This window comes from Pteropus medius, unplaced genomic scaffold, assembly GCF_902729225.1.
Source record: "Pteropus medius unplaced genomic scaffold, Ma_sr-lr_union100, whole genome shotgun sequence".
NCBI lineage: Eukaryota > Metazoa > Chordata > Mammalia > Chiroptera > Pteropodidae > Pteropus > Pteropus medius.
Genome location: NW_024340849.1, coordinates 48739370 through 48761587, shown reverse-complemented (window position 1 = coordinate 48761587; position 22218 = coordinate 48739370). Strand labels below are relative to the sequence as shown.

The 22218-nt window shown below is 35.2% G+C and overlaps 1 protein-coding gene across 7 annotated transcripts in view; it reads left to right on the top strand.

Annotated features, from left to right (window-relative positions):
• PIEZO2 (piezo type mechanosensitive ion channel component 2) overlaps nucleotides 1-22218 on the top strand; it is a 382528-nt gene that overhangs the window by 123802 nt on the left and 236508 nt on the right. For all 7 annotated transcript variants that reach the window (XR_005649322.1, XM_039845973.1, XM_039845987.1 and 4 more), the window contains exon 3: nucleotides 9801-9926. Coding sequence is in view for 6 of the 7 variants with exons in the window: in XM_039845973.1 (XP_039701907.1) it covers nucleotides 9801-9926 (126 nt within the window). In the remaining variant the exon portion in view is untranslated. The remainder of the gene's footprint in view (nucleotides 1-9800; nucleotides 9927-22218) is intronic.

Below are 22218 nucleotides of genomic sequence, written 5' to 3'. Positions count from 1 at the left end.
AGGTGCGTGGTGACATCCCCAGCACTCCAGAGGTTCTACATCTCCATCGGTGTAAAGCTGAAGGTCATAACTCCTTTATGCAGCTGTTCATGCCTGACACTCAATAAATGGCGAACTAGACTTCTTGAAAATAGATTTGAAAGAAAAAAAAAAAGACAAAGGCAAAGTTATATGAGAATGAAGCGTAGCAGGGTAAACATTTTTCAGAGTCAAATTCATTGTTTTCCTAAAGGAATTGAAGAATAATTGTGCAGGAGACATCTAAAGCTATTTGCTGGAAGAATGATCCATGGGGAATAAGCCTGCCTTAGAGGGGAATGAACTCAATAACCTAATTATTTTCTCCCATTCGTTACCATTTGTAGATCCCTTGGTGCAGAATTTGGCAAACTGGCCTAATAAAATAAGAGGACTTCTTGTTGGCTTGATATAAAATTTTCCTGCCAACATATATTGAGATCAGTACACAAGGACCACTTTTTCTCATTTATATGATTTTTATTTATTATTACATCCTTTCAGTAACCATTTAATGGGTCTCTTATGTGTGAAGCGCTGTGCTAGGTACTTGGGAGTATCTAGAGAGGTGTCATATTTGACTCTTACCTTCAAGAAGCTTATAGTCTGGTTGATGTTAGTAAATGCACAAATCAGTTATCTGGAGCAATATGATGGAATGGATTTTCCTCTGACAAAACTGCATTGTGTTGAATGCAGTGAGAGTTTGGGGAAACAAAATTTTAGAAGGATGCTTCTTCCTTTCTTGAACAATGAATTATTAATATAACTGAAGTTCTCAGAAATGAGACCCATTAACCTAAACATTTCTTTAAAAAATGTTTCCCTTCTGATTCTGAAAGCTTGATTAGGAGAGTAGATTTTTCTTGCATATTATTATTATTTTTTTGTATTTTCTCCCTTCCATATTTTCTCTAACTCAACTCCCTATAACAATGATGCTGAAAGTAAATATATGGACATCAAACCATACTTTTCATATTTTGAATTGTCTAAAAATGACTAAGGTATTATTCCAAACAGCTACTCCCCATTTCAGATGAGTTGCTAAGTGGTCTCTCTGAGGGTAAACGTGGAGGGGGGCAACTCAGTCTGGGAAATTTGTGAAATTTCTGAACCGGAGGTTGAGTGGGGCAGGGTCTTCAGTCAGGACATTTCAGAGTCCTTTCTGGTAAACATCTAAGTTAGTTCTTCTCTCTTTTTGTTTCCCTCTGAAGTTTACAAGATTTCTACCCAAAGGGAACCATGGAGCAATACAGCTGACCCCCCCACTCCCCATGCTCAGGGGTGTCACTACTAACAACTCCTCCCCATGTGCCATATGCAGGGCCTTGGGGACTCACAGGGGTGTGGAGCAAGACCGTTCTTTAGGACAATGTCTGCAGTCAGCGGGTGTCTGCAGTGGGCAGGCCCACACTCACACTCTAATCTTCTCAAGCTATGGCAGAAAAACATAGAAACCATCGGTTGTTTAGGGTCAAAATTGCAGAAATCATAACATGGTTTTTGTTTGTTTGTTTGTTTGTTTTTGTTTTGCTTTGTTTGTTTTTGTTTTTTTAAAAAAGAAACAACACAAAATAGTGGCTAACTCTCTTTCCTTAGTCATATAGTGTGTTTACTGAATTGGCAAAAAGCCCCAATTCAGAGGTTTCACTTTTACATGAAAACTTTCCTCAGTGATCTAGTAAATATCATACACATTCTTAAACCTCACTGCATCATTCAGCCTCCAAGCGCTGTCCCACCCTCCAGAAGGAAGGTCTGCAAGGACAAGGACAAGGCCGGTCACTGAGGTGGCTCTGCAGAGGACTGAGCAATTTTCTGTCCCCTGTGTTTGAATCTGTTTGCTTAAGCCTGACCTTGACCCCATGCAAAGGCATTACCCATTCAAGAGGAAGCCTCAGTGCTCACTGCACTTGGAAATGCCTTCCTCTCTTTAAGTGGGACTGGTTAATCCCTTGATCCTACTAAAGAAAATTCTTCGTATATTCATTGAATGTTTGTACTGGCATGTTTTCTGCTAAACCCACCCATGGAGAGCCATGAGAATGTACAAGGAAAGCCATTTAATTTGGAGTCCTTAAATTGAATTATCCAGTTTGACCTCCTTTTTATAGTTTGACTTTTCAGACTTGAGCAGGAAGTTTTAAGGGGACTTATACAAGATTCATGTGTATTAATGTCTACACCTGAATATTTTTCCCTCTAATAAAACATCATAATCAGACAACCACCTCATAATACTAAGAATTAGGCATATCTCTACTACTCAAGTTTTGATTTTTGGCCTGATTTCCTTTTAGAAATGATGAAATTAGAGAAAGCGAAAGTGTTTAAAGGGGAGGGGGTGGGAATCTTCTCCAGGGACCTGAGCCATGTGAATGCAAAAAGTGAGTACCAGTGTTTAGGATTTGGTGTGAAGGAGTCAGCACCCAGCTTTGTTTATTATCCATAATGGGGAGTGACCCCCAGGTATCATGGAATCAGTGGAATGCCTACCAGGAAATTTCTTGAATATCAAAGCACAGTCTTTTTTTTTTCCCCCTATACTTATGAACATTTTGCTTTCAAGTGTGTTTTCTTCAGTTAGGGCAGGGGTCAATAAACTGCAGCCTGCAGGCCAAATCTGCCTCTATCCTCCGCTGTTTTTTGTATGGCTCATGAGCTAATTTTTAAATGGTCAAAAAAATAAGAATTATTTCAAGACATATGAAAATTATATGAAATTCAAATTTCGACATCCATAAATAAGGTTTTACTGGAACATAGCCATTACATGTAGTAGTTGTGAAACAATTGTTTGTTTCATGAATAAATTAACAAATAAATGAATAGAAGACCATACATCAAATACTTCTTTCATTGTTTGTGTTGCTTTCCTGGAATTCCTAATGACGTATATCAAATTCTCTGTCTACCATCTATGTCTCCCAACTGCTGCTCCCAACTTCTCTGTTAGCTTGCGCTGAGTTCTGAGTGAACTCCTCAGTACTGTCGTCCAATTCACTATCTTTGTCTCTATCCAATCGAGAGTTTGGCCTATCTGTTGATCTGTTTTACTAATTAAATGACTATATTTTTAATTTCTAAGACAGATAGTTGCTTTGTTCAGTGCCATCTGTTTTATTTCATTTCTATTTTTAAAAAATAATTTCTTATTCACTTTTCAGGATTTGAGGATTTCATGCAACTTAGTTTTAAGTCATTTTTACTATATTTCATAATTTTCATTTTACCTTTGGTAAATTCATGTCCCAATCATCTGTCCTAGCTTTGTTTCCTTATGTGTTTTTGAATTATAGTTTGTTTGCTCATATAGAAGCAGAAATTTTTCTTTGTCTCAGTCTCTTCCTCTCTCTTGTTCTCCCTTTAGCATTCTCTTTCTCCACACCCTTGTGTTTTTCTCTCTTTCTAATGCTTTTGCAGTTGTTCTCACTTGGACCCATGGGATCCCAGTGGAGAATTAAGTCATGTCCTAGTGGTTCAGAGACTTGTCCTTTGATGATGTTGGGGATTTGGGCTTGCTCCATGTGTCATATCTATGTTCTCTCTCCTGTCTAAGCACGCAGCTCACTGTAAGCCACAGATCAAAAAGTGGTCAGGGGCAGATTCTTTTCCAGCATCCTTGTGAAATCTGTGAAGCTTGGGTTTGTAACAAAACCCTTGTTTTAATCAGTGTTTCTAATGATGGCTTCTTTATTTACACTGAACATGTAATTCAGTGCTTACCAGAAAGCCAACTTTAATTTCCATTGCCTGCCTCAAGGCCAGCCTGCAAACAGTTTTGCATTTCTCTTCCATTTCTGACCGTTAGAGATATTTATCTTATGCTGGTGCCTGGTATGTATTTCTGGTGATCTGCTTTATATTTTATCTACTATTTCTATGTGTTTAGAGCAAAAGAGGTACCACAAAACAAGAACTATACCATCCCCTGGAATTCCTGGGCCCTGGTGTTTTTTGGAGTTGGAAGGCTCTGCTGCTTCATGCCCTCAAGCCTGCTTCTTGCCCCACAGATATTTAGCCATGAGGTACCTGCTAAGCTTGAGACCCTAGGCTAGAGGCAGCTCTTGCCTTCGGGAAGCTTATGCTCTATCTGAGTACAATAAATGTCTAGAACAAGATGACCTAGTGGCTCTGTGGGGTGCCATCCGATCTTCCTCCATGACCATGGCATTTATTTCCCTAGGTTCCTGGAGTTTTGACTCATGTCCACTCATAGCAAAAATTGTCTTTAAGTCTAGGAAGCTGCCTTGCCCAAGTATCACCCATCTCTGGGGACAGCTTACATCTAATTTCTGGTTAATGATGAGGTTGGGTGTAGTTGTCTAGAATTGAGTCAAGGCTTAGCCCCCTTGCCTCAATTCTACACACCTCTGAAGGGCCATTCTGGCTCCAAAGCTCCCCAAGGATCAACTGAAGGCTCTCCTACAAGTACAGATTCTCTCTTGATGCAGGTATGCCCCCATCACACCCTTATCACTGCTGTGACAGAGAGCTCTCCCAATAACTTCCTGCACACCAATCTCAGTCTCATAGTTTGTTTCCTGGTAACCCAATCTAGGACAGCAACTAATATTATAAGATATATATTCCCAAGTGCCAGATACAGACAGTATGTAATATATGAGTTATAAAAAGGTCCTTTTGGGTCAAAGTGGTAAGGAAAGATGTAGAAGAAATGAGATCGTGAATGGTAAGTTTTGAAGGAGGGGTGGAGTAGACACTTGTGAGGCTGGCAGCTTCACGTCCTCTTCTCCTGGCCCTTAGCTGTCATTTCCCTATATAGCCAGAGCAAAGATTTTCTTGCTGTCTCTATTTTTGTCTCTGATTATAGTGTCAGCTTCATTGTGGGGAATCTTTTAGAAGAGATTACAACACTTTAAAATTTATTAAATAAAGCCAGGGTAATAAATGATAGATCCAAATGGGAAGGAAAAGAGCGGGGAAAAAAACTTTTTTGGCTCCAATAATATGCCAAAAAAAATTAGACATAGAAAATTAAGCTTTTGCAAGGGAGGATTAAGAGGTGAAGGTGCAGTAGGGAAGTCCAAGTTTCACTTGGAGACACGCAGTGGGAGCTTTAAGTCCAATTTGTGAAGGCGGGAAGAAATCTAGGGGAAATGAGCTAGTCATTCATTCTTCCATTGGCTTTTGTGTTCCCAGCAGCCTCTCTGTGATTCATTCTTTTTACCAAAAGAGGGTTTTGAGGAGTGCTGGAATGATGACCTCAATGAATATGTACCTTTTCTTCATTTGCGTTAGTTCGATACCACTGAAATGCCCATTCTTGTAAATCAAAATGGTTAGTATTAGCAACTTCACATACTTAACCTAAAAGCTTGACTGCTTAGCTTATTTTGAAGTCCTAGCAGACTCTATTCAGTTCTATTTAACCTCATTATAAATTAAAAAGAAAACCCTCATTTTTATGTATCAAATTGCTTTTCATTTGTTCTGTCTGGACATAACATTGTGGGCAACACTTCAAATATAAATACTTGCTCTCCAAGGTATTTTTTTATCCAAAATGCCAGATATATTATCTACATGGTACTTCTAGGTTTTTATAATTAAGTTGTACATAAGTAATAAAGATATCTTGGGGGTAAGCTGAAGCAGACTTCACAATATATATAAAACTCTTCAAAATATCACTTTATGCTGAATTTGAATTTGATTCATTAACTTATCTTTAAGCCAATATCAATGAAACCTTTTGCTGTTATATTTTTACCAAAAAGATAATTACCACAAGGCTCAGAGCTCTCCTTCAAGAATTGCTGGAATTTTAGACAGGGTTACTTCTTAAGTGGAAAATTTCCAAATTAGCTTACAAATATTAATACAATCGTGAGAACCAGGATCTTCCACATTTGCATGTCACATTTAAAATCACTTGAAAGCTAGAAAATCGGAAACATTGGCTAAAGCAATAACCTTTGATTTACTTTTGAAAGTATAATAAATGAGGAGTTAGATTTATACCTATGTTTAAAACCCAGTTCTTGAATGCAGTCTATGAAGCAATGATAGTTTTTTCAAGCTCTATTTGAATAAATATATTACAAAAAAAATTGAAAAATAAAACCCAAGTTAAATTTATTGAAAAAAACTACTTCCTCTCCTTGTTATTTATTCCTTCCATTTATATCAAATTTCTTCTGCTTTGGCATTGTGATAATCATTGGAAAATACTATATAGACAGTTTGGTACCATGTCATTCTGGCCATAAATTGCCTATTTTGTGAATTTGCTATCTGGGTTACTTTTGCAAATCATCTCAAATTAGCACTTATATATTTGATCCTTTTTAATATATCCCCCATTTTCTTACATTTCTAATTATGAGTGATTGTTTTATCAGGTGATATATCTTCAGATAATTCATATTTCTTGTATAAATAAAAGTGAGTACTCAAAACACATAGGCAACATTGTCCCCTCAATTATTTCTGTATACATGACATATTTTCCAAACCCCAAAAAACTCAGATTATTTCTTGAAATGTCATGAATTAATTGAAACATAGCTGTAATTAGGAGTGTGTGTGTGTGTGTGTGTGTGAAAACAAGCATCTTTCCATTCATTTCTCTTCTGTTGCTTTTCTTCAGGACTAAAGTTCCAAATTTTCCTTTGGTACCATTTCCCTTCAGCCTAGAGAACATACTTCAGCATTTCTCTTAGAGCAAATCTCCTGCTTTCAAATACTCTTAGTTTTCATTCAACTGAGAATGTCATTTTTGCCTTCATTCCTGAAGGACATGTTCACAGGTTATAGAATTCTGGACTTATAGTTATTTTCTTTCATAACTTTACAGATGATTTTCCACTGTATTCTGGTCTTCACTGTGACGAAAATATGTGGGCATACATATTTTTTCTTGCTGTTTTCAGGATTTTTTCTTTACCTTTAGATTCCTTTGGTTATTATGTGTTTGTTAAACTTATTGAATGTGTGAATAATATCTTTGCCAAATTTGGTGAATTTTTAGCTATTAAACTTTTTTTTTTGCACCAGCCTATCTCTCTTTTGATAACTCTGGTGATAATTGATAGATCTTTTAATCTTTACGTCTCTGAGGACTTTTTCCCCCAGTCTTTTGTTCTTTGTTATTCATACATGATTTCTATTTGTCTCTTCAAATTTACCGACTCATTCATTTATTATCTCTATTCTACGACTGAGCCCATCAAATGAATTTTAAATTTCAGATATTGTATTTTTTCACTTCTAAAATTTTATATTTATTCATTTATTGTAATTTCTCCACTGACAACTTTGATCTTTTCATTCATTTCAAGATCGTTTACCTTTATCTCAGGGAAGGTGGTTATAATGGATGTTTTGAAATCATTTTCTAGTCATTCCAACATCTAGGTAATTTCATCTAGGTAGTTTTATCTTGAGAATCAGTCATATTTTCCTGGTCTTTGTATGTCAAGTAATTTGGGATTGTATCCTTCTTCTTGTTGATATGCAGGCATTCTTTATTCTAAACATTAATTTCTTGTACATTTTGAATATCCCAACTAATCACCTGTTTGTGAATTTTATAGTGTCATCTGTTGAATCTTAAGTTGTATTGAGGTCAAATTCGTCATTTATTTTGCCTTATAGTTTATGTTTTGGGGTCTTGTTTTAGAAGGTAATCATTACAGCAAAGGTACAAAGTTATTATCTCATATTTCATTTGCTAAATAGTTTATTCTTTCCTTTTGACTTCTGGAGTCAGCTTTGCCATTTATCAAGTTTATATGAATAAATTGTTCTTTTCTGAACTTTTCTGAGATTTTTTCCCTCTATGTAAGGAATCTTGGTTACTATTTGTTTGTTTTGTTTTAACTTATGGGTTTATAGCAAAGCTCATCCACTTTTGGTCTCATGTCTCAGAATTTCAAAATCGACCTAGCAATTCATAGAGTTTTATTCTTCCAAGTATATATTTAAAATAAGTTTGTTGAATTCCTAAAAAAAATCTTTTCATATGTATTTTCAAATATGTTTATTGAAGGCCTGAAAGTTTCTACTGGCATTATATTTAAAATTATGTTGAATTTGTAGACTAGATTTAGAGGAAAAAAAAATGACATTTTTATTATATTAAGTCATCTCATTCGGAAATGTGGCAAATCTCTTTATTTATTCAGGTCTTCTTATTTGTTTTACTATGTTTACAATTTTGTCCTTAGAGGTCTTATGCATTCTTTGTTAAGGTTAATTCTTAGATATTTTTATTAGTCAGGGTTCAACCTGTAGGAATTTGGCTTACACTATTGATTATGTCAGCTGGCTAAAGAAGTTCAAAATATATAAGGTAGGCTGCTATCAGGAAGGAAGGATCATCGCTGGGCAAGCTGAAATGCATGGACACAGGTTGAAGCTATTATCCACATGTGACAGAATTTCTTCCCAAACCCTCTCCCCTCTCTCTTCAGCTTGGTTTTCAGGCCTTCCAACTGATTGAATCAGGCCTGCCCAGTTTTTGAAGAATAATATCTTTACTTAAAGTCAATTGATTATGGATTTCTATCACATCTGTAAACTTACAGCAACATTTAGATTAGTGTTTTATTAAATAACTGGGGATATAGACTAGCCAACTGACACATTGACAAAATCATTACAATATAGTTTTGGTTGCTACTTTAAGTCGTATCTTGTTTTTTACTAGATTACTGTTCATGTAGAGGAGATATATTGATTTCTGTAAGATAATATTTTGTCTGAATCATTTTCTTCTATTTGTTCTAATTTAGTCTGTGGATTCAGTTGACATTTTATATTGATGATAATATTATCTGCAAATAATTCTGTTTGATCATATTGTCTGCAAATAATTCCAGTTATTACAACTTTTCATTTTTTTTTCTTATCTTATGACATGTGCCAGTACACCCACTGGTATGTTAAGTGGCAAGGATATCAAGTACCCTTGATCATTCTCTGACATTAAAGGGCTATGTCTAAAATTCTACCATACACAGCTGTTTGCTTTAGTTATGGTATAAATTCTTTATCATATTAAGAGTATTTCCTTCTATTCTCAGTTTTCTGAGTGTTATTTTCTTTTAGAGTGAATAGATTTTGAACTTTATAAAGTACTTCTTCTGTATCAATTGGGATAATCACGATTCAGCCTTCTAGTGTGTGAGTTACACTTACAGATTTGTTAATATTAAGTCACTCTTGTTTTTCTGCAATAAATCACAGCTTATTATGATGTATTATATTTTTCATATGCTATTTCAGTTGGTTAGCAAATATCTTTTAAAATAATTTTTGTCTATGTTTATATGTAAAATGGGTTTATAATTTCCTTTCTTTTTCTTTCCTAGACTTACTTAATTTTGAAATTAAAGTTACTCAACCTTATAAAATATTTTAGGAAACTTCTTTTTTTATTTTCTGGAACTACTTTTATTAGATAGGGATTATCTGTTCTTACAAAGTTGATAGAACACCCTTATAAAATGTTCTGGGCCAGGGGATATTTGTGGTTTCCTTTCATGGTAACATATGATAAATAGGAGAGCATCTTTCTTTTACATTGATTTTTTAATCAATGTTAATTGTATAATTTTACAAAGAGAATAAGATGGCTTTTAGCTTTGGATGAACAATTAAAAGATTGTTAAGATTTAATTAAATTTAATTGTTACACTTCATGTACTTTTGAGTCAGTCTGTGTCACAGATGATATAGAAACGTGTTCTGTGTGGAACTGTGCAAAGGTCAGAATGAAGTTCTCTCACAATCTCTGTGCTTTTATCCCCTAGGACACACGGGACGGTTATTAAAGTCTCTGTGCTTCACCAGTCTTTCCTTCCTGTTGCTGCACATCATTTTTCATATCACATTGGCTAGTCTTGAAGCTCAACAGCGTATTGCACCTGGTTACAACTGTAAGTGTTAATGTTTTTCATATTATGCATGTGCACAATAAAGCTATGCATCATAATGTTAATAGAAATCTATACAATTATTGATTACATTATAAAATTCATGGCAATTTTTGGTCATTTGACAATTCAATATATAACACATATAAAGAAACTTTACTATGGACAGTTGGATAATGCGAGCAACTTAATTAATGAATATTCAATGCGTATTAGATATTAGGCCCCTATCTGTATGTAGAACATTATCATTGAGAATAATCTAAAAAAAAAAAAATCTAGATTTACATACAGTCCCTGGAGCTTATACTCCAGCTAAAGAGACAAGACATATACAATTTCTAACGTGACAAATAAGAATATAAAAGTTGAATACTATTATATAACCATGACCTAAAGCGTATCCTAAAGCATAATGTAAGGTTTCATATGTCTTTGTGGGAAATGACACATATAGTTTCTTTTTCAAACAGGGAGTTCTTTGTTTCTATTCAAAGAAAAATAATGTCTTATATACATTATATGTTGAAGTTATAATCATAAAAATTCAATACATATATGTTTTATCTAGGTAGTTTCATCTTTCCAAAATTAATCTGCCATCAGATAAATTCTACTTCAGCTTTTGTAGTATGTGTGATTGTCATTTGAAAAAACAGAAGCATTTCAAGTATATGGAATACAATTCACATGTTTTAATTAAATCTTAAGAAACCCTGTGATATAAAATAGGCTATAATAACAGTTCAAAATTGTCCATTTTTCTCTGAAAAACCCATTTGTGCATTTGAAATTTCCTAATGTTTCAAGTGTACGCACAAGTAGTTTGAAGTAAACCTACACTTCTCTGTAAAATAAAAAGGGGTTCAAAATTTTTTATGGATCAAAGAGTATTAACATAAGTATAGTGAGAGATTCTTTAGTATAACCATATTCATAAATTATTCACTCTCTCTTACTGGGTAACTTTAGAGAGCTAAACTTTACAGAACTAATGTTAGTATTCATTTTGGTCATTTTATTAAGTTCAGAGTTCCTTGGATAGTAATGCCTATCAAAATAATTTTTGATTTAAGATTTATTGTTTTTTAAATTGAGATATAATTCATATACCATAAATTATCCCATTTAAGGAATTTAATTCAGTGGTTTTTAGGTTATACAATCATCACCACTATCTAATTCCAGAACATTTCATCATTCCAAAAAGAGACCCTATGCCCATGAGCACATGCATTATTCCCCATTCCCTCTCTGCTCATCCCAAGGCAATCACTAATTTACTTCCTGCCTCTATTAGATTTACATATTCTGGATATTCATCTAAATAGAATTATACAATATGTGACCTTTTTTTGTCTGGCTTCCTTCACTTAGCATAATGTTTCAAGTTTCATCCATGTTAGTACTTCATTCCTTTTCAAGGCTGAATCATATTTCATTATTAAGATTTAGCTATGATGTTTGGTAGAAGTCACTTTATTCTTAAAAACTTGACAAACTACAGCATTTATTTAAATAATGGAACTTATGTTGTAATGATGAAGAGTATTTATTACATTTGGCCAGGTTCAAATTTTTTGGACTTAGTAAAAGTGATTTCAGGATTATTTTGTAGTGCTTCTCAATCAAAAATCTTTTGGCTATTTCTTAATAAGACATTCCCAGGATCAACCCCCAGGAAGGGTTTTTGAACCATAAGTGATGTCTGAATGAAAGGCTATTTCATGAATAATGAGTTCTTCATCACTGAGAGTATTTAATCACAGATATATTATAATTCATCAGATTTTTAGATTTTTAAAAATTGAGTTTATCAATGTATATCTTGCCCATTTGTAAAAATAATTTTTGATACTGAGTGATATTGTAGAAAGGACTATACTGGAGGGTATCTAGATAGGCAGTGAAATTCATCCTAGTCTAGGTATTTCCATTTTTATTCAAAATGATGATTTTCCACGACTCTACAAAGGCCAAAAAAATATGTAATATGGAATGTTAAAACAATATTCCATTTCAGATTTGTAAATGTATTTACTCTATGTATAGTCTCCACTATAAGGTATAGATGGAGACAGACAGATCGACAGAAAGACATACAAACTTCAGATAACCACCCGCCACCCCCAAACACATGTGTAAGTTTGTTCTGCTTTGTATCTTCCTTCTCAGGCAAGGATCCAAATTACCTAGATACTTTAGATGGGTCTTACATTATGACCATGAAGAGGTCTGTATTTCTCAGTAGTAAAGAAGAGGCCGTCTCAGGCTTGACATTCCTTTTCCTAAGTACTCCTTGCAACCTAATCTTGGGGAGGTAGATTTGCCTCTCCCAAGGGCTTCTAGATACCAAGATTATTCCACATCTCTCACAGAGATATTTTGATTCATGCACAATTGTCCTCTACTTTTACTCCTCACTGCAGTTTAACTCGAACATGTCCGAATCTAATGTATTGTCCTTTTCTTTTTTGACATCCCTGTATAAAAGCTCTTCTGTTCCACAAAGAGCCAATCTAATAAAATCACAGTAGTAAACTTTTTCTACCAAGTTGAATTCTAATTTGAAGTTTATTTTTACAAAAGTTAACATTACAATGTGAAATTCTGGTATTTTTGAGGAAGTAACTGACAGAGAGGGGATGGGCTAATGATTGAGTTAAAAAAGGAATTTGAGCTCTTTACTTCCAGCCATAAGGCACCTTGAAAGTGAGTTTACAGAAGTCATAAACTTCTGAAAAGTGAGTGATGCATACAACAACATTGGCTCATTGGGTGTTACAGATTTTTTTGGTTTAATTTCATGTGCAGCGTTTAGAAGTAATACATTCTTGAAAAGGGATAAAAGAGAAGTGCAAACAAACTTCAGAGCTTTGAAAACTAGTTTAGTCCAAGATTGACACAGACCAGGTTTTCAGCCTAGAGCATTTTTTAATGATCAAGTTATATAAAATCCTGAAAATACTGTTAGAGTGGGTAATGGAAACAGTGACTTTTAATTTAGAGTTGACTTCATCTCACTAATGTTATTGTTTCTTGAGCATTTGGAGTCTCGATTACACCATTAGAGTTGTAAACAGAAACTCAGCTATTTTGATATCCCATATTGGAAGTTCAGCCTCTTTTGGCATCTGTTGATATAAAGTAGCAAATTTTCAAATAAAAAGACAAAAAGTGTCTTGGCCAGCAATGCTGTGCATTTTGAATGCTTTCTCTATGTTTTAAACATTGGTAAATTAAAATGAAGTAACCCAGGCAGGTCAGGTTTCTCAATCATATTTAAGTGGTATTCAAATTCAAGATCACCAAGTGCTCGTTTATATGTGTTTCATTTTGCTCTCCTCGCTACTCCTCTCCCCATTTAAAACTCACACACCCTCATCCTTATTACGGCAAAAAAAAAAAAAAAAAAAATCTCAGTATCCCTCAGGAATCTAAGACACATGTTTGAGGGACAACAGTAGCATTTATAAATATCGAGTCATTGAAAGTTCTTGTTCCCCCAGAGCCCTGTGAATATTAACTGGCAGTAGTAAAGATTTTTTCAAACCAGCCTATTTAGTTTTTGACTAGCTGGCAGGTTTGTTAAAGGTGCCATTGTGCAGAACTGAAACTTACACCTCCCCCTCTTTCTCTCTCTTTTTTTAATTTCCAAAACGGTGCTCTTATAGGTAAGTGAGGAAATCGATGGGGCTGGGGGAACCTCTGTAAATTTTCCTCAAACATGTGTTGTGCCGCTTACTAAAATATTTTCATTCCATCAAAACTACACTATTTAAATAAATGTAGACCCGGTTTCAATTATGTCATTACAGATTCCATAGAAGTAGTTTGTTTGATTCATTGGTGGATGTGTGGCAATGTGAGTGAAATTTCAAGGCCAGTCTGGATTCTTGTGCTGTGCCAAAGCATTGATTGAAAGAAACTTCTGAGTACAAAACTATAAAGGAAAAATTTGTGGTGATAATAGCTACTATTTGTAGAGCACCTACTAACTGCAGGGCCCCAGGGATCATTATATTCCTTTTCCAATTAATGACTACTTTTTTCAAGTTACAAATTGGCTCCAATATTTTTTAAGTGGAGAACTCCATATACATGATCCCTTTCCATTTTTTAAACAAGACTTTAGAGTAGTTAGGGCTGTGCAGATGGACAGCTGTGCACTACTGCCCACAGGCCTGAGGAAGTGAGTGGGAGCTGCGAGCTGGCCTAGACATTGATCACCAGGCTGGACACCCTCTTCCGGGCTAGATCCAGCTGGAGACAGGGGATTCATTTTATTCCTACGAAGAGGCCAAGACTTGTTCCTGCAGTGCTGTGCCTTTTTATAATCTTTCTTTGCCAGGGAGGCACCTTTCTTTTGTATAGATGCAGTGCCCAGTCTTGATGTTACATTGAGGAAAAGATGAAGGTGATGATGGATGAGGGTAGCATTGAGGACAGTGATGAGGAAACAAGCTTTGAGAGAGCAAATGAGCTGCCTGAAGCCCCCACATTTTTGAGCTGGGATCTGAGCACTGACTTTCCACTCTTTTCTCCTCTGTGTGGAACTTATTTAGGATTGTTAATTCTATTATACCTCCTAGGATTTTGTATTAGTATAGTTCCATAGGACTTAAATAGGATTTTCTGGTATTTAGTCCATGATTTTCTCTTGTTTGGATATTTTTGTCTTTATGATAAGTTGAATATTTCTTTTATTTATTTGCAGCATTCATAGTTAGATTAGTTTCCCTCTGAGGGTCACACCTGTCAGATCTGCTTTCTTTCCCTTATGGGGAGGAGCATCTAGAATTCCAATTTTTCTCATTCTAAGAGCACAGGGAACTCAGCCCAGAAGCCTCTTGACCAAGAGGAGGTTATAGGCATAAATAGTACTTAATCCTGGTGCTTTCCTATCTTCAAAACATATGAAGCTCTCAATGCTAAGTCCCTGTGACAAGAAGACTAAGGGTGGTTCAGCACCCCATCTCAGTAATTGTGAGGTAGATGCAAGGAATGAGTCACTCTGGTAGATGCTCTGCTTTCAAGTGGCAGTGGTTTATCTCTTAGCACATGTAGACAGAAATTTATCCCATGCTTTGCTCATCATTAATCATGTTAATTGGAAATGGACTCCGAGATTTGCAGTCACCTGGTGGGTCCATCCTTATAAAAATAATTACATAAGGGCATTCATTTTTATTTTTCATATTTGACACAGTACTGTGGAGGAAAGAGTTAATATTTATGAAATGAGAGATAAAATCTATAAAAGGAAACTAGCCCCATGCTTGTTTAAGAGTTGTTTTTTGAAATCACTTTCTACTGCCTGCTTTTTTATGAAAGCTGGCTTTGAGGCTCTGCAAGGTGGCATCTGGGAGACTCTTGATTCTTCTCATCTCTGTTCTTCTCCTCTCCCTTGCTAGCTTCCTGAAAGCAGACATTTCCCCTCAATACAACAATTTAAAAACAAATGAACAAACAAACAAAAAAAAACCCACAGCGTCCTGGACCAATTTGTAATTCTTCTAGCCATCTGTTCAAGGATGAGGACACCAGTCTAATTTTTCTTTAATTACAACATTCTAAAAGCATCCAGATCATATATACACCTTTTGATTAAAAAAAGACAGGAAGATTGAGGAAACATGGTGGAATGAGAGACATCCTCAGATCTCTTCCCCTGAAATAACAATAAGCTGAACATCTAAAACTCAACAGAAAACACTCAAACTGCACACTAGCACATCTGAGCGTGGAATCTGCACATAAGAGCTACAACAGGTCAGAACCCCAGGTGTCAGGTGGTAGACTAGGAGAAATAAAGAAGCTGCTCCTTGTAGGAGGTGGGGGAGGGTGTGGCAACCTCCCTGATCAGCCTGAATGTCTAGCAGCTGGCAGCAGGGCCCAGTCATCAGGGCAGAAAGTAGAGAAGTGGGACAGGACCACAGAGAAACAACAGTTGATTTTTACCAGCCCCGGCTGCAAAACCGAGGCAGAACTGCAGCCCCCAACTCCCAACCCAGAGGGCCCCTCCTCCCATACTCTCTGAGACTCATCACTGCGGAGCCCAAGGAGAATCTGAGCAAACGCTATCGAAACTGTTGCTAACACTGACAGGGACTGAAATCGAGAGTAGCAAGTGTGATTAAATATCTACCAGAAAACAAACAAACAAAAAGACTTTTAGGCTTTATATAAACAGGGATCCAAGAGACTTAGACGCCACCTACTGGAAACCAAAAGAAAAGTGCCTTCTTTGCAGCAGGCTAGAAAGATTTATATAATAAATCTTTCTGGAAAAACAACGGAATACACTTCCATTAACGCCCAGGCAGAGAATTAGTCCATTAAACACCATGAACAAGGTGACAAGGTGACAAGTCATCTCAGAAAAAAAGAGAAAAATCTCCAGAAAATAAGCTTACAGACATAGAAATATACAACTTAAATGACAGAGAATTCAAGATGGTACTTCTGAAAAAACTCAATGAAATCCAAAACAACTCAAATCAACAATTTCAGGAATTGAAAAAAACAACTAGATGAACAGAGCAAGGTGATCGAAACCCTCAAAAGGAACCAAATAGAACTTCTGGAGATGAAGAACACACTGCAAGAGTTGAAAAATGGAATAGCAAGCTTGGAAAATAGGGTTGACCAAATGGAGGAAAGGATCAGTGATACCAAAGACAGAAATCTAGAAATAAATCAGAAGGGAGAAGAGAGAAATCCTACTTCTAATTCTTTTAAAGCAGATGTGTCCCCATCTTTTTTTGCAATTTTGATTCTACCTATGTGTAGAGCCACTTCCTTTATCATATGTCCCATTAATCTCATTCTTAAATGAAGTAAAATGTTTATAGTTCCTGACACAGATCAAGCACTCCAGTGGGTCTCCTTCACTCTCGCTCTGCCTCACCATAGCTCACACCAGCTTCTTGTTTGTTTGTTGTTGTTTTTTCTATAACATATTTTTGTCTCTAAGTTTTGCTCTAAATCAGTAATGATAATAGCTTCAGTGCATCATTTCCCAATATGGGCCAGGTATAGTGTATTTATACTGTCTCAATTCCACATCATAGTTGTGGATAAAATGAGCAGCCACAGAAGAGTTAAGTTCTGATTAGATAAAAAGGCGAGAAATGTGACAATAGCTTGCAACATCACCAAGAAGGGTGCTGGCTTCCTGTGGTTGGTGTGTACAGGTCAGTGGGCTCATCTAGGAGGGAAAGAAGAGGTACAGAGAATGTGGGAAGACGACCTCACCAGCATGATTCCTCTCTGTTCCATGGTTGTCGTCTTTGCTTCCCACTCCTAAATCCTACAATCTTCCTATTTTCTGCCCATATTTTGCTCTTGTTATTCCTCTGGGAGAATGTTCTTACCCACACCACCCATCTCTTCTTCCTTCACTGGACTCATCCTTGAGTGCTGACCATCCTCCCTCACCCCCCACAAGGAGGTTTGAGTGGACTAGTCCAGTGACTTTTGGCTCTCCAAATACTCTAAGCATTGGTCATCAAACTTTTCATGCTGAGTTATAATCATCGATTTTATATATTTCTCATTAGAATAGTCAGATCGAGATTAGGGACTATCATGTTTTATTTAGTTTTGTAACCTGAGGACCTAAACCATAGTGGCCCATGTGTAGTATACTGCCCAAAAATTGTTTGAAGAATGAACAAATGAATTAATAGCAGCAAAAAAAAAAAAAAAAAAAATGCAACAAAGGTGAAATTGGATGACTCTTGTTTTGTGACCAATTTTCAGTGAACTCCTCGCCATCTAGCTCTATGGCTGAGCCATCAATGAGAACAATACAGTGTACTAACGTCTTCTCTCTGCCCTTCAGATACCTACTGAAAATTTTACTCTGATAATTGTTACTGTTTCCCTTTTCAGTTCATATGGAAATGTGAGAATGACACTTTCACTTGAGGGTTTTTATTTCTCTTTAAAAATTATATATCAAATAAAGAAACTTGGTATTGATTTCCTTTGCTAAAGGAAACTCAGATTTCCATTTGAATTTGGGGAAATTAGGAGTGAAAATATAAAAGACAAAGCTGGAAGTAGCAAAGAAGGAAGAGGAGAAAGGGTATTGTGAGAGGAGGGTGTGCTTTGGCTAGTTTTCCCCATTAATAATTATGGAAGGGAAGAAAATCCTACAAATGAAAAATAATCATGCCATTCTTCTCCAGCTTATCTGCTCGCCACCTCATGCACACCAATCCTTGCTGTAAGATAAATCAGAGTGCAGGAAATTTAAAATGATTTGAGATCGATTGTGTTTGCTTAAATAACAATTTCCCTAACCTCAATTTCATGATGCAGCATTTCTAGTGTAAATTATTTACCATAAAAGCACTAAGGCAAGTCTGTGTGGTATGGGAGTAAACTTAACCTCAAAATTGTAGACAGACAACATAAAGCTATAGCTGTATGATTTCAAAGAAATGGTAAAATGGAAGGACATTTCAAGGGTATAATGGGGGCAGCAAAATTGGACCATTTATAATCATGACATTCCAGAAAATATTAATTGAATGACACAAGTTTAGTATTCTTCACATTTAAAAAAAAATGATATGTAATTTTAGGGCTTAGGTATGTGGATTCATAAATGAAAACCATTTCTTATAAACAGAAGTTTGGATTTAGAAAATTCCTCTTGATTTCATGTGTTAAAAATATATTCGGGAATGTAGAAGATTGACAAAGAACTTACTAATATAATTTCTCTTATATTCATTTTTAGAGACATTTAAACATTTCCAGAGATTCCCATTGCAATATATATATATAGAATATTAATATTGAAGATATTACTCTAAAATGTTATAATATATTTATAGACCTACGTTTTGCGAATTGCTTAATCATTTATTTTTTGAAAAATTAGTTGCTTTGCAGACATGTGTGTCACATTGATAATTAAGCTTTCAAATAATTTTCTTTCATTACCTTGCATTGTTAATTAGTACATAATCTCCAGTTTTTAAACGGGCGATCTGCCTTGAAGAGCCCGAAACCACTGTTAAGAAGCAATGCAGTGGATTAAGATTTGATGGATGATTTTCAAAACTTCTCACATAGTGGTTGCATCATTTCTACTGCCAAAGTATGATAATAAATATCAAAGTACCCGTGATGTATATATAAACTACATTAATCTAAGTAGGATAGAGCATGCACCAATTTCCTCCTTTTTAGTTTTGTAGAATCAGTAGGTTGATATTTGCATTGCAATTTCATGTTTATTTTTACAGATACATCTCAAAAAATATTATTCTGCATTTATTTCTTTAATTGAGAAATTTGAAGGAATATTATATTTAAATTATATTTAAATTTAAATTATATTTATATTTAAAAATATTCTGCATTTATTTAATTGAGAAATTTGAAAGAATGTTATATTTAAATTATAATAATGATGATTATATCTTACATTGTTCATTTTGAAAATGTTTTTCCATAAAGTAGATTCTACAACAACTACAAAGAAAAATATTTTTAAATAATTTAGATTATTTAGAATCCCACAATTCTGTCACATATTTGTTCATTTGATAACTATTTATTAAATGCCTGCTGTATGAATTCACTCTGTTAGGTACTTAGCATGCAGCAGCTAACAAACATCACATGCCCTGATCTCATAGACTTTACAGTCTACTGGTAGAAGGTGGTAGCAGACAAATAGGTGAAAAACAGTAATAGAGTTTGATATAGCTCTGTTGTTGAGAATGGACAAAGAATGGTGGAAATATACAAAATAGGTACCAATTTCAGTCTGGGATGGAAGACTCCTGGAGGAAGTGATGGAAGAGCAGAAACCCAAAGGAATAGTATATGTAATCTTTCCCAAGGGAGTGAGAAGACCATTCTCCACTGACAGCAAAGGAAGTATAAAGACTCAGAAGCAAGAGATATTACAGCACAGTTGAAAAACTGGTAGAAGAAAGACAGTATGGCTGGAGCTTGGAATGTGAGGTTGGGCATAACCAAAGTGGACACAAAATGTTAAGTTGTAGCACAAAGGGCCATAGAAACCATGGGTTTTGACTTTGGTTGAATAATAGAATCACCTGTGAGGTTGCTTTGTAAAGTACCCATGCCTGGGTTTCACACCAAATCAACTGAAACTGAGTTTCTGGGATGGGGCTTAGTCACTAGTATTTTTTAAAAAGCTATCCTGATGATTTACTCTGTAGTCACTATTGAAGGCTTCTAATGCAAACTATATTAAAAACTATGAGTTTTTCTTATGGGCAGTGGGGATGCTTTGGCAAATCTTAAGCAAGGGAGAGAGAAATGTTAAGATTTGAACTTTAGAAAAATGCACACTGGCCATATGTGTGAAGAATGGATTGAAAATAGGCAAGGCTGGAAGCAGGAAAATGTTTTGTATGCTGCAACAGTAATCCATGAGAAGACAGTGATGATGGAGGAGAGAAGTGAAGATGGTGGAGGGCTACCAAGAAGGAAGAATCAATGATTTGATGAATAAATGACTTAGGAGTAGAGTATTAGGAAATGAGGTAGTGATCCCTAGGTTTCTGGTTTGCAGAGCTGGAGAAGGACAGTATATTTTATTGAAACAGGAGATAATGAATTCCACTGAGAAGGACAAGGATTGAATTCAAGAGGTCAATGACAGACCTAGTTGGATATTTTCATTTTTGCATATTATATTTCACATGCCATATACATTTTTGGTTTACATTCTGCAATTGTTAGCTCATCCATATGTATATCCATTCAGTAAACATTTATTTATAACTTGCAATACATTAGAATCTGTTTTAGATTTGGAATACTTTAATGAACAAATCAAGGATCCTTACCCTCATGGACCTTATACATCCTTATACTGTGTCCCTATTACTGGCATCAAACCTGGGTCACCTAGATAAAAACTAGAACTCTTTATTGCTATGTGTTTTTTGTTTCCACATTTCTATATAGTCTTTATAGATATTTCATTTCTGGCATAATCTTCTTTCATGTTAATATATAAGAATGTTTCCTATTTGGGAGGAGTTGGTTTTGATTTTTGCTGTTTATGTTGTTGTGAGCATTTATGCATGGAAATCTGTTATTTGTTTAGGATAAATTTCTAGGAGTAGATTTACTAGGTAAAAAATTTGAATGTTATTTTCCCTTTTTCTGTACTGTACCATCATCAGTGTGCTTATACCTATTGGAACACCACCTGTAAAAAGAAATAGGTGATGAATGGATAGATGCATGCATGGATGGATGGATGGGTGGATGGATGGATGGATGGATGGATGGATGTGTGGGAAGAAAGAGAGAGAGAGAAAAAGAAACAGAGAGAAAGAGAGATTTTAAAAATGTATCATTGGAGTCAAAACCTTGGGGCCTCATGAGGCTTCAGAAAAATCTTCATTCATAGCTTCATTCTTATATACAAATGGCCAATAAATACATAACAATGCTCAACATCATTAGAGTCATACAAATCAAAACCTCAATGAGATACCACCTCGCATCCACTAGAATAGCTATAATTAAAAAGATAGACAATAACAAGTGTTGGAGAGGATATGGAGAAATTGGAATGCTCACACACTGCTGGTGGGAATGTAAAATGGTACAGTCTTTTGGAACACGGTTTTGTGGTTCTTCAAAATATTAAACATAGAACTACCATATGATCCAGCAATTCTACTCCTAGGTATATATGCTCAAAAAAATTGAAATCAAGTGTTCAAACAGATACTTACAGATGTTCACAGGAGAATTATTCGCAAAAGCCAAAAGGTGGAAACAACCCAAATATCCATTAAAGGATGAATGGTTAAATAAAATGTGATAAATAAATAAATAAATAAATAAATAAATAAATAAATAAATAAATATATATATATATATATACACACACACACACACACACACGCACAAATTATAAGTGTGTATACATATATATATATAGATATATATATTATTCAGCAGTAAAAGAGAATGAAGTTGATTTAAGCCATAACTTGTGTTAACCATGAAAACATGCTATGTAAAGAAGCCAGAAACAAAAGTTCAAATATTGTATGATTTTATTTATATGAAGTTTCCAGAATAAGCAAATCCATAGAGACAGAAAGCGGATTTGTATTTGCCAAAGACTGTGAGGAGGGAGCAATGAGGGGGCGGGGGGAGGGGGTGGGGTGGAATTATGTGTGTGTGTGACTATTTAATGAATATAGGATATTCTTCTTGGGTGATAAAATGTTTTGGAACTAGACAGAGTTGGTGGTTGTATAACATTGTGGATATA